This window comes from Strigops habroptila, chromosome 1 (genome assembly GCF_004027225.2).
Source record: "Strigops habroptila isolate Jane chromosome 1, bStrHab1.2.pri, whole genome shotgun sequence".
Classification (NCBI taxonomy): Eukaryota; Metazoa; Chordata; class Aves; order Psittaciformes; family Psittacidae; genus Strigops; species Strigops habroptila.
The window spans coordinates 121,993,999-122,007,276 of NC_044277.2; the positions used below are offsets into that span (position 1 = coordinate 121,993,999).

The following is a 13,278-nucleotide window of genomic DNA, read 5'->3' on the forward strand; positions in this document are numbered from 1 at the left end:
TCTTTAAGAATGTACACACACAGACACACACACATACATATATATACATAAATACACGTATTCTATTTTGATAAATATGTATATATATGCATATTTTATTTATATATATTCATATAAACAAAAGCCAACTCTGTAGACTTTAAAAGAATCTGAAATACAGATTTCTGTCTAGGACACTGTACTACCTAGGTGTCCATTCAGACTTTGTGAAGCAGGCTGACATTATTTCTGTGTAGAGGATTACAGGAGAACTAGAAAGCCATCACTAGGGTCAATGTTTTTTTTTTTACAAAATAGCTCTTTTGGATAAAATGTTGTTAGCATGATTTCATAAGGTACATCACATAAACTACTTCAGTTCAAAAAAGTGATGGAGATGTTGATTAAAAAAAAATTATTAGAACAAATCACAGTCACTGTGCTTTGTGCTGTGAAATTGAAGCATTCTGAATTTTTGGAAGAATATAGTTTTGAGGTATGGTAGCTGGCATAGGTTTCTCATGTAGAATCATAGAATATCTCGAGTTGGAAGTATCTAGAAGGATCATAGAGCCTAACTCCCTGCTTCTTGCAAGACTACAATTTATGAAAAACTTAATGCTTTTTAAGTTTCATCCTCCTCAAAATTGTTTCCATTTCCAGATAGTCTTTTTCAGCTGTAGCTTGCTGGTCTGCCCCTGTTTTGTTGTGATTTGTGTTGTTTTCATTTTCTTTACTTCCTAAACTATCAACTTGAGTCAGAGCAGTTAAAATGATTACTGAGGCCAGACAGAGGGTTGCAGAACCTAAGCCTTGGCCTACAACTCAGAAACTCAGTTCTCTAGCACAATTTTATGTAAATTAGGCCAGGCTTCTCTCTTTAAATGTTAGAATCCTACCCCAGTTGTGCTTTGGCATGAATAAAATACTGCACTGGAAGACATACTGTCATGAAAAAGAAGGGGGAGAGGAAGGGTATCTTTTCTATTAAATGTGAATGTCATTGAATATAATAGGCAGTGACATTTGGTGTATTTTGTTTTGTTTTCTTTGAAGTGTTTCTCGAGAAACTCTGAGGAGCAGAAAGAGGTCAGATTATAACCTGAGTAAAGCGAATGCACCTATCCTAACAAACACTACGCTGAATGTAATAAGGCTTGTTGGTATGTAGAACAATCGTAGGTTTTTTATGTGAATTTTATTTTAATACAAACCTATGGATTATAGCAAATATGTTAAATGAATTTTAAGGCTTTTAAAAATAGACCTAGTTGGGCTCTATTTCTGCTGTCTGAAAATGTTGATAAAATAGAAATGAAGCGCTAAACCAAAGTATTGTTTAATTAAATAGAGAAATTTGGTTATATCTTGTGAGTTATTTTTACTTTGAAAATGAATCTGCATGCATTTGATTTTAACCAGTGATGGTGGTTTATTTGTCTAAAATATTGGATGTATAAACCCAGTGGAGATTGAAAGGAAATAGATTAATGGTTTATGTTGCCAATGTGTCTTATGTGTCTTGGTGGATGGTTCATTTTAAAGTAATATAGTTATGAAAGTAATAACTCCAAACTTTGGGGATTTTCTCCCTTTCATTACTCGAATTCTCACACCCAGAATAACTATTCTTACTACTTGGTAGGAAACTAAAAAAAAAAAAAAAAGTGCCCTCCCATACTGGTAATTTCAGTAATTGGAATACGTTCTAGTAATCCCCTGAGAGTTTACGGAATCTCTATCCTTGGAGGTGGTCGGGATGTGACTGGACAAGCCCCTGAGCAACCTCATGCCCTTAGACATGCTCTGAGCAGCAGGTTGCAATACATGACCTTTGGAGGCACTTCCTAGCAGACAGTTTTCTGTGAAAACAGTCACTTCCAGTCTAACAGGATTGATGTTTTGTGATCATGACTTCCGTTTGATTATCTAGATAATTGTACAATAGCAATTTTTCTGCTATTGACTTTCATTTTATTTATAGAGAATGGGAAGTAACTACCTAACTTTATCAGATTAGGCAGAAGAGACAGGAATTCTGTATGTGATATATTAATGAAGTTTGTTTTCAATCTTTATATACTTGGAAACGATTGTGGCACTTCTGAGTAAGCTATTTTTAAAAGAGACTGCGCTGACACTTGGTTACTACCTTTTGCTGTCTTAGGGAGCAGCATATAAATCAGAAATTAATTTTCTAAACCTTTATTACATATTTTTCTCCCTCTTGGAGCTTCTACAATACAAACCTGAAATAAGAATTGAGGTTATTCTGTCATAACTTTTCTGATATTGATCTGCGAGTTAGGTTGGAAAGATTTGTTTGCTACCTTCTAGTATAAGGTTTTCCTGTAAGAAAATTTAGGATTGAATCTAGAAATCACACATGGCACTTTGATGTTGTCCTGGTTTCAGCTGTAACAGTTATTTTAGTTCCTACTAGCTGGTACAGTGCTGTGTTTCGCCTTCAGCCCGAGAACGATGCTGGTAACACACCGGTGTTTTAGTTGTTAAGTAATGCTTACCCTGATCAAGGACTTTTCAGTCTCTCATCCTCTGCCAGTGAGGAGGGGCAGAAGAAGCTGAGGGGAGCAAAAACATAGACCCAGGCTAGCCAAAGGGGTATTCCATACCACAGCACGCCATGCCCAGTATATAAACTGGGAGGAGTTACCGAGAAGGGACTGATTGCTGCTCAGGTTGGGCTGGTTATCAGTCAGCAGGTGGTGAGCAATTGTATCATGCATCACGTGTGTTTTCTGATCTTTCATTTCTTCTCCTTGTTTCCTATTATTATTATTATTGGTATTCTTTCTATTATCACTACATTTTACTTTTTTAAATTTTAGTTATTGCACTGTTCTTATCTCAACCTGTGGGGTTTACATTCTTTCGATTCTCTTCCCCATCCCGCCTGGAGGGGTATGAAAAGAAGGGGTGAGTAAATGGCTGAGTGGTTCTGAGTTACCGGCTGGGTCTAAACCACAACAGATGCAAACCTCTTGGTCTTCCCCCTGCCTCTGCCCCTGGCTCCCCCTTGCCTTAATACAATGTACGAGTGGTGGAGCTGTAGTTCTAGTTTTCCAGTTTTACATAAGGAGTCTTTAAATTTGTGGATTCTGGCCATAACTCCAAAATTAAACATTATTTTCAAAGCTCATATATGTGCTTTTTTCCCTGCCTGGAATGATGTATAATTTTCAATTTTTCTGCTATTGGGGGTGTTTTATATTGTTTCTATAATGACCAATAATAGCATTTGTTCCCACTGCTCTAATAGGAATTCCGTTCCAGAAGCCTTACCAACTTAATGGTTAAAAAAAAAAAAAAAAATTATCCACCTATTTTCTCCCCACTTGATCTTAGACTAAAATAAACTTTCAGGTTTTTCAAATCATCTTGTTCTTTGCTGCATACTGCTCTGCTGTTTTTACAGAAAGCAATCTTGTTTCTTCTCAGTCTTTGATTTGCTAAACAAAATGTGCCAAGCCTTTTAGTATCCTCTGTATTTATCTGCCAGAAGCTTAAGCCCCCTACTTTCTTACCAGTTCTTTTTCTGCTCTTCTTATAGACTTAACCAAAATCATGTGCAGTACCTTGGATGAGATCTCACTGCATTGTAGCACTGTTATATTGCAGCATCCTAGTCACAAGCTGCCTCCCTTTTACACCTCTGGATTTTTCACAGCTTTCTTGTACTGGCAGTTCAGTCCATCTGTAATGAGCTTGTACAGCCAGCAGGTCCTTCACTTTGCCAGTTTTTTCCAAGTGATGAGCTGCTACTTTATAGTAGAAAGATGCATGGTTTTAATTAATTGGTCCCCAAATGCATGGCTTTACATTTTGTACTGCTAAATTTCATCCAATTTTTATTATAGCAGTCATCAAGGTCCTCCAGTTCCTCCTGTGTATTATGTCAATCCTTTTCTGTTTCGATGGTGCCTCCTTATTTTTTTTCGTTATCACGCTCTTATTTTTGTGCCAGAGTCATTCATGAAAATAGTAAAGAGGCTGGTTGCTGGGAACTCCACTAGTAGCTTTTCCAGATACCTCCCTTTTCAACACACTCTGTTCTATTCTCTTTCATGAAACCCGTACTCATTTAAAAGACTAGCACACTTGTTTACTGTGCAGTATTGTTAAATTAATACTTCTGCTAAATCCCAGATAGGTGAAATGCACTGGGTCTTTTCTCTAGAAAATCATGTAGGTTTCTTAGCAAGAATATGCATCTTAGGTACATTTCACTTTTGGGAGATCCATGATTTATTGTAATTTTGCCTCTGTATTTCTGCTTCTTTTATTTCCATACTTTCTTCAAAACTTGATCCGAAGTCTTGTATTCTAAAAATTGAAGCAGCGGATCAATAGTTGCTTGGATGACTATTTTCCCTCTTCTTCAATATGGTGTTTTTTTTGCTGTTTTTCGGTTATGGCAGTACAACCCATGTCTTGACACTTAACTGCACATAAATGTTGTTACACTGACTGCCACACTGGTGGTTTCATGGCCATTTTTTATTATGTCCTGATTGCTTCACTCCTGTAGCTTGACTGTTTTAAGGTCTTTTTCAGCTCATTCTCGATGTGGCTGACAGTGACCAGTTCAGTTCTATTAGTCACCCTGTTTCCCTTTTCCACACTTTTCTCACTGTTGCTATCGTTGTCCCCAGTGAAAACCAAGGCAAAATCTTAATTCTTGCATTTTGGCTGTCTTGTTTGTCTACAATTTCTGACCAGTCACATCCCCCTGGTTTGGTCTTCTGTAACTGGAAAACTCCTGATTTTTACCATCTTCGGAAAATTTAGTTCTGGCAAGGCTTTTGGTACTTCTAGATCTTAATATATATTCCTGAGCAAATAGGTCTGTTTCACCTTTGTCCTTGTCCTAGTCATTCTTTGCTTTTGGTATCTTTGCAGTTTCTCATGTTTCTAATACACAGTGACCTTACCTTACTTTTATCTTAATTTGTACCTGTTTTTGCAGAATACCTACCATTTGATACCATAAATGAAACAGGGTGTTTTGCACTGTGTTTCTGTTAGACATAAACTGCATATTACAGCTCTACCATAGAAGCTGAAAATACCTTCATCTCTTGTCATGAGTTTTGCCCTTTGCATAAAAATATGCCATTCACTTCTTCCAGGCAGCATCTCCAAGGGCATCTCTTGAATGGTTAATGACTACAGAAACAAAAAATAAATAAGATACCTCTATTTAGCCAGACTATTTTTGATTTACTTTTTTCCTGCCCCCCCTCCCTTCTTATCTCTTGAATCATCCCTATTAAATGTGAAGATAAGCATGTGGTTGCTTGGCAGATTTGGCTGGGTGTGATGCTAGATTGTAGGAGATCTAGGCATGATCCAATCCCCTAGATTTTCCCCCTTCAGACAGGAATGCTGTGGAGTGTGCCCATCTTTTGACAGCAGTCTCTGCTAATGCCTCGGAAGGCTCCAGTTTGTCTCGCATTGTCTCAGATTTTTGGCTAGAAAAATGCCATGGTACTTAACAGTAATTCCATAGAGTATAACTGAGATGGTTGTCTAGGATCCCTTTGCCATCAATGGAAAACTGTAGGTAACTCCAGATAGAGTTTGTTGGTTGTCCGGGATGTCTGCCTACATGTCACTGCATAGATACCTTAGCACTTGTTCTGCTTGCCCTCTGTAGAGGAGATCTAGACTGCCAGTGTGGAATAAAGGTCTAGTTTTTATATAAAGTTGGACAAAGTGAATTGCGTATGCCAGACTAATGATGTGGTGCCTCAAAAAATAAGCACTGTGCTACATTTTGTCACTGATATTCCTGCTTCCTGTATGTTGCATCAGAAGGACTTTTGGTAAATCTAGATCAGCTCCCTGATCTTAGTTAAAAACAAATAATAAAGGAAACTAGGTTTAAAGAGGGAAGTCTGGAATTAGATGAAAATGTGGATTTAAATTGCTGAATCGAGGAACAGAAATTGTTGCCTCACTTTTTAGGAATGTTATGCAAGTAGCAGTACTCACTGAATGAGTATAGCAGTGCTCAGAACCCATTTTGAATTATTTCAGTGTGCTCTATGTGTTGTGTGGAAGCTCGATGAATAAAGTGAAGTGTAGCTTAATATTTATAAATGACATAAATTGCTGTGTTGTTACTGAATGGGTGCTGCTATAATTTCGTTCGATTTGAATTTCAAGTGAACAGTTCGGTTTATCTTGTTTTTTCTCAAGTCAATAAACCAGGTAATTACTTCTCTGTTTCTAGTACAAAGTAACTGTTAGATTAATTTATAAGGTTACATTTTTCCTACCGAGCCATTGCATGGTGACTAAAATGTAAAGGAATAATAAACCTGTGCTAAATTTGTATGGAATATTTTGACCTAGGTCCTATACATCAACAAGAATAATTAATGACTGTGCCATTGAATATATTGATTGGGTGAATCCTTATTTTAGTTAGTATCTTTCTGACTTAAGAAGTTGTTTAATGGGCATTTCTTAGGTTGGGCTTTTTAGTGCCTGTTTTTGTCCTTATTTTTGCTTTTGTTGCAAATGTTTTTGGGGAAGAAACTTAGGCTTTGCTTCCTTTAAAACCCATTAACTTTGAAGAAAATAACAATGGTGTTGACAAATCTCACAGCAGATATCTTGTAGCTGAAGTGGTTGGTCACATAGCATAGAACCTCATGGGACTTAATACCCCCGAAATTATAAAGTTTTTCAAACTGATATTATTACAATGGGCTTTTCACTTTTTCCTTCAAAGTGGCGTTAGCCACTTTGTATTAGCCTTTGTATGTTGTAGGAAGCTGTATGTTTGGAATTGTGAGACTCCATAGGAAATCATTTTGCTAATGACCACATATACACAAACTCAAAAGTATATTATTCAGGAGGCTTTGTGTTTATTTACTTTTTTGGTTTTAGTGTTCAGTTTTATATAGATTAGTCTGATAGAGGGTACTCTCTACTTACTGTCTTTAAGAACAAAAGAAGTGCTGGAAATAATACTTCAAAAGAAACCTGGCAAAAGTTCAATAGTTTTAGCTATTAACAGAGAGCTTCTAGAAAGTTGAGCTACTTTGAGTTGCTGAAACTCCTAAGTGGTGTTTTCAAGTACTTCTGGAAGTGTCTAGCACTACGTGGATTTGGGCTGTTCAGTGCTGTTTGGAAATGTTCTTATATATCCCTTTTTCACCCAAAATAGGAACTTTAGTGCAACTATGTAGCAATGTATAGAAGTTAAAAGTTGGCCTGTTAGAGAGAGCAACTAGGAGGAAATGTTCTTGGAACGTGTTGTCTTGAGATGCTCAGTGATTTAGTAATAGAGAAATGTTCTTGGCGTCAAGAGTTTTATAGAGACAACACTTGGGCAGTGTGTACAGTGTATAGCCCTTTGGAAGAGCGTGAGATACTGCCTGAGAGATTACCTTGAATATTCATGCCAGCTGCACAGATATCTGGAAATCCAACTGTCCAGAATGTGATACATCATAGATATATCATGTATGGGTTGCAGGAGAGTTTAAAAATGTGTTTATCACAGAATTAGTAGAAAAAATCAGCCTGTGGCAATACAGAATATTCACATAGCACACGTGAAGGTGACAGCTGCTTTGATTAGGGTACCATCCTTTCCCAAAATTTCCATGTTGGGCTGCATTTGGTTTTCCCTTTTGGAAGGCAAATAGAATTTAAGTCTGCTTTTCAGTTTGTACATAAGAATATGGGTCAAAGCATTAATAATTCAACATAGAATTAACAATAGGGCAAAACTGCCAAATATTAGCTATCACAACCTGTGTCAAATCTCCAAAAAACCAAAATATGCTTGTGTGTTAGCAAACTGGGGCACAGATGCATGATACTCAAGCAGGGAGTCTTGAGCTAGATAGAAACTTGGCAGTATCAGGTAATTGCTTGAGTCTTACCGTAGTGCTATATCATCTTACCAGGTATGTAGCCATGTCATGTATTTGTCAAATTAATGTTATCTTTACGGAGCTACAGAAGTGATTGCTTGAAAAAATTCAAATAACTTCCCCAATACTAAAAGCTATTTTTGTTTCTTTGTTACTCAATTTCTCTGCTTATCATAGACTCATAGAATGGCTAAGGTTGGAAAGGCCCCTATGATCATCTAGTTCTAACCCCCCTGGTTAAAACATTTTCTGTATCAATTAGTAAATTACTTTGCTGGGCACACCATTAACTTGAAACAACAGTGTTGCTGACTATAGTAAAAAAGAAGTTAATTTAGCACCCTCATTTTTTCCAACCTGTCACATCAAAACATGTCTGGAATATGACAGTTTGTTAAATTGTCTGCTATATCGTGTATGCTGGGCGGACTGCATTAATTTTGGTTCAAAAATTGCTGCCTGTTATTGTAATAATCCAAAGCTTATTATCTATTCTTTATGTTTTTAAGATGTTAATAGTGCAAGCAGTATGTCATTTTTGAGCTAGCCAGCAGGAAAGGTAGGGTCTGTGCAACATGAGGGTCTTCATTAAGTACACATCTTGTATGGCCCTATGAAAAGAGCCATGAGCCATGCCCTGTGCTGGAAAACAAAGTAACTAAAAGCTATAGGCCCTGTGAACTAGACCTGCAGGGAAAATGTCTTTCTGAGTTCAAAAACAGTTTGACTGAGCTAACCTATAGATGAAGGTCCTAAGATGGGGTTTTTGGGTTTTGGTTTTTTTTTTTTTTGGTTGGTTGGTTTTGGTTTGAGTTGGGGGTTTTTTTTTGGTTTTTTTGTTTTTATTTAGTTTTATTTTCCCAAGTCAAACAACAACAGAGAACAAGAAGGAAGAGAAGGAATTATTGTTCTCTCTGGATGTGCCACAGTCCCGTCATCCTTGTTTTCTGTCAGTCTGTGCCTCTAGAAACATTTCAAACACACATCCTGAAGCTATTTGGGTTTCTTAACCCAGGATAAAAAGGAAGGAGAGCAGGAAATCCTATGTCGCTGATGTGAAACAAGTTATTTCTAGTGGGTGAATGTATTATTCCTAATTGGGTGAAATCCAATTTTGGGCATATAATTTTTATACTGTGCTTTTATATTGCTTGAAAAATAGCTGTATGTGCATATATAAATACACACTAATGCATAAAATCTTCAGTGGCTCTATATATCATTTGCTAGAGACTTTAGAGGATTATTATTTTTTGGCTAAATAAAGCTGGAACTTGTAGAGGATCCAGAAAGTTGTATATTTTGAATTTAGTACCAGAAGGCCAAGAATGGTTCAAGAATTTTGATATGGATTAACAGCCACATTTGGAGAAGTCTTGAGTCGTTTGTGGTGTCTCAGTTATGATATTTAGCTTTGTTTTTAAACCTCCCAACCTCTAAAATGTTACTAAGTTGTTCTTAACTGATATTCAGGGCTAGATAATAAACTTTGTAAAGCTGGATTTGAGTTGTCAAGCTTAGCACTGTCTTTGTAGCACTTATGCTGAGGAAACTGATCTTCTCTATTTAATTTTTAAGGGAAATACATGCAGATGATGAATATTCTGAAACCAATTGCATTCGATGTGATCCACTTCATGTCCCAGCTCTTCGATTATTATTTGTATGCAGTCTATACGTTTTTCGGCCGAAATGACACGGTAGGTAGAAATATTCATTTCCAAGTATCACTGTGCACACAGAATGAGAATACAGAGGAGATGGCTCTACCTAAAATACTATCTAATATGTAATCCACAGAAAAATTAGTGGCAGCAGAATAGATTTGAATGCAAGAGTACGAAAAGGCTAATTAGATCAACAATAAGGGGAGTAAGTACTGGGAGCATCATTATGGGATATGAATCTTATTATGTTTTGAATATATTCTGTACTCTTTTTCCAGCAGTATTCTGAAAGGGAGGGGAGACAATGTAAAATTGTCTAAATTGTCTAAATTCTGCCACCTGAAAGCAGTGGCATAAAATGGGAAGCAAAGGAGCAGTCTGCAGAAGAAGGGTAATGATTTGGAGCCTAGAGAGTATGAGGTGATTTAATTTTCCCATATGTATTTCTCTAACTTAGATAAGAATAGCAAAAGGAAGAGGAGAAGAGGGCCATGAAATTTAAGTAGTAACTCAGGTTTAAGAGGTTTGAAATACACTTTTTCACATCTAGTATTATTTCATCAAACTAATTGCATTGATGAAAACAAGGTGGTTTTTGGGTGATCTTGTAATTTAAATAAATGCTTGTTGGGAATGTCTGTGCTTAACATAGATCAACTTTCAACAGAATTGTCTTAAAGCATTATGAAAAGTTGCGTGTAAAAACAATCTTCTCTCTCGGTCCCTAAATTACTGCACAAGTAATAATACATGGGATTCCAAATTCGTCATCATCTGTTGGCAAATTGTAGTGGATTTTCAGACTCAACATATGGTTGTAAATGGTTTTGAGCTGTTCTCTTTGGCAGGACAAATGTATTTGCAATTTGTTTGTGTTTAGAAGATGGGTGTTTTTTTGTTTTGCTTTGTTTTTTGTTAAGATAATTGATTTCCATTGGCTTAGTCAGCTGCTCTGCTATTCACATGGGTTTGCATTTATTTTTATATTTTTGCACCTCCTGTTTTGTGTTTTTAAAGCCCATACCGAGTTCCTCACTCTCTACCTCTAACAGAGAACAGCACAGTGCTAGGCAGGTAAACATTATAGCAGATGAGTGGTGATGTTTTTGTAGCGTGCCTAATTTTTGTGTTGACAGATGATTTTCCATGAGAAACATAATGCTTACAAAGGGTCTGTGAATGTAATAAACCCTCTTGTAATGCTGCTTAAATGTCCTCACTCCCCATAGTGTTTATAAACCTTTAGAAAGTAGAGATGGGTAATGGTATGTGATTTAGACCACTGAGAGTGTTTCTGTTTTATTTTTATCTACAAAATAGCATCAGATGGGATTCTTAAAAGTATGCTGGTAATATAACTTCCTTAAATGGCTGAAATGCATCATGAAAATTGTGCTTATGTCCTACATGTGAGTTACTACACACATAAGGAGAGTGATTAATTGTACAGAGTTCATTGCCACTTCAGTGAAAACCAAGGATTAAAAATACACATGTTGAGTTCTATTTCCGGTTATGATACTAAGTCATTGCTCTGTCCAGACCTCTTTAGAATCATTATCCTTTGTAGTCAGTTTGGCTTTCCTCATGACCAAAAGTTGCACACCATTGTAACCAGGATTGCTGTTTCAGAACCTTTAATTTGTGGGATGCAAGTTAAGGCTGCCTTTCCTCCTTATCTCAAATTATGAAGCATCCTAACATGAAATGAAAAGGAATTGCCTATATTTAATATCTGCTTACTAAAGTGTAAGGCATTCATAAACATGCCACCGAATAATCTTCCTTAGCAGAATAAATCTGAAGTGAGTTTTAATTTTTTTGACAAGACATTATGATAATTTGTAAACCAAAGGCCATTTAAATATATATAGCCCTATAAAGGGCTATGTAGAATTGGTGATGAGTAAAATTACTCTGTAAATTGTCTAATGCTCTGCTTATTAGCCTTACTAGGCCATCAGTTTATGGAATTTAAATAGCTACCATTTTGCATATAGAAATAGCAAAAACTTTGATGAACCAGAGCAGTAACACTGATGAGTGACATGTTCTGTGTGAAGTCATGAGGTTCTGTCCTTGTGGAAACAATCCTTTGTTTGGATTGCTTGTTTTTTTTCCTCCCTCATATATATGGATGCACAGTTCTGACTTCAGGCTATAACTGGTTGCCTGATGAATCTGGAGTTCCCCATATGTAATGTTTTATGGAAATTGAAGTTTGTTTCCATTTTCAGATATGTTTCAACTGTGAAATTGCCATTTTTTAGAAAGAAAGGTATTATTATAGAATAAGTAAGTGAAAGTTTCTGATAGCTATTGAAAGTTAGTAATTGAAAGGCAGAAAGAGAAAGAATTAATGGTGGACTGTGTGATGTGTAGTTTTGATGGCGCAGGTGCAAATTTCTTAAAATAAAATTTAGTGGCTGAAACTTGCAAATACATTTTTTAAATATGTGTATATTTTTCTTTTAAGCAGGGTATTTTTGCTGATTGTTCTTACCGTAACAGGGAGAATAGGCAGTCTTGAATTTGCAGTCCTTATGGCCTTATCTTGCAAAACTGCTATGGGACATAAAGGAGCAGAAAAGAGAATTAAGGGTGTGTTTCTTAAAGGGGAAAAAAGTTATTTTCTTTTTCACCCATATATCTGCAAAATAAAGGCAGTTCAGAACTTATATTCCTACAGTAAAATGTGAATAAAAATATAAGCTAATTTTGTAAAAAAGCTTACTTCACCTGCAGAAAAACAAAGGCATGAACACTTCTTTTTATCAAATGTAGACACTAGGATAGTGATTTATGATCAGGTTCTAGATTTCAGCAGAGTGTACTTCCAGTTGGAATTTGGCCCAGATGTAAATTTTCACTGAATATATAGGACGATTGGGGCAGAAGGATATCTTAAGTCAGAAATGTTAGATGCACTAAATGGGGACCTAGATTATACCATTTTGTATTTAGAAGGAATGGAGGAGATGACATGAACTCAAGCACTTCCTTCCCTGGTTTAGTGCACTGAAAGGAAAGGAAGTCTAATAATACAGTGTACAACAGTGCTCCACAAATTGTTCAGTAAATTGCCTTTTGGTGTGAATCACATACCAGAACTGTATTCAAATACTTACATATTCTTGACACAACATGTGTTTCTGAGCTGTCCATTTCCACTTTCTTTGTTGTGTTAGTTTGTTCTTTGTTTTTGGGGTTTTTTTAATTGAAAGTAGAAGATAAGTAGCTACAGTAATTATGCGTGTCAAATCAGATCCTCAGCTGGTATAATTCATTGCATTTACCAGGAAATCAGTGTAGCTCTATTGATTTATCCCAGCTGAACATCTGCACCATAATACTTCTGAGCAGTGAACATGAAGATGGCACGTTTCTCAGGTAGATCTTTATAAGCATTAAGTCATAATGAATGTTTTATAACGATCAATTGATACAATTTTGCATATGCAAGTTAGATATTTAATAAAGAATTACAAGAAATGTTATAGCTTGAGAGAGGTCAAGGCCATTTGGCTTGGTTGTCATGTGCCTGCAAGTCTGGGGGCATTGTGGTGTACCATTCTGGGCTCATTGCCCAAATGAGAAAATCTAGAGTCCTGCACCCAAATACAGTATTAGAACAATAAAGGATACTGGTTGTTTGTTGGTATGAATGGTAAGCTGTCATCTTCATGAAAGATACTCGGCTCATTCTTCACACCAGT

The 13,278-nt window shown here is 36.3% G+C and overlaps 1 protein-coding gene across 3 annotated transcripts in view; it reads left to right on the forward strand.

Moving 5' to 3' along the window:
• VPS50 (VPS50 subunit of EARP/GARPII complex) overlaps positions 1–13,278 on the forward strand; it is an 83,918-nt gene that overhangs the window by 50,172 nt on the left and 20,468 nt on the right. For 2 of the 3 annotated variants that reach the window (XM_030482288.1, XM_030482310.1), the window contains 3 exons: positions 1,036–1,142; positions 9,474–9,595; positions 10,580–10,636. In XM_030482288.1, coding sequence (XP_030338148.1) covers positions 1,036–1,142; positions 9,474–9,595; positions 10,580–10,636 — 286 coding nt within the window. The remainder of the gene's footprint in view (positions 1–1,035; positions 1,143–9,473; positions 9,596–10,579; positions 10,637–13,278) is intronic. The other variant, XM_030482299.1, reaches the window with a different exon arrangement.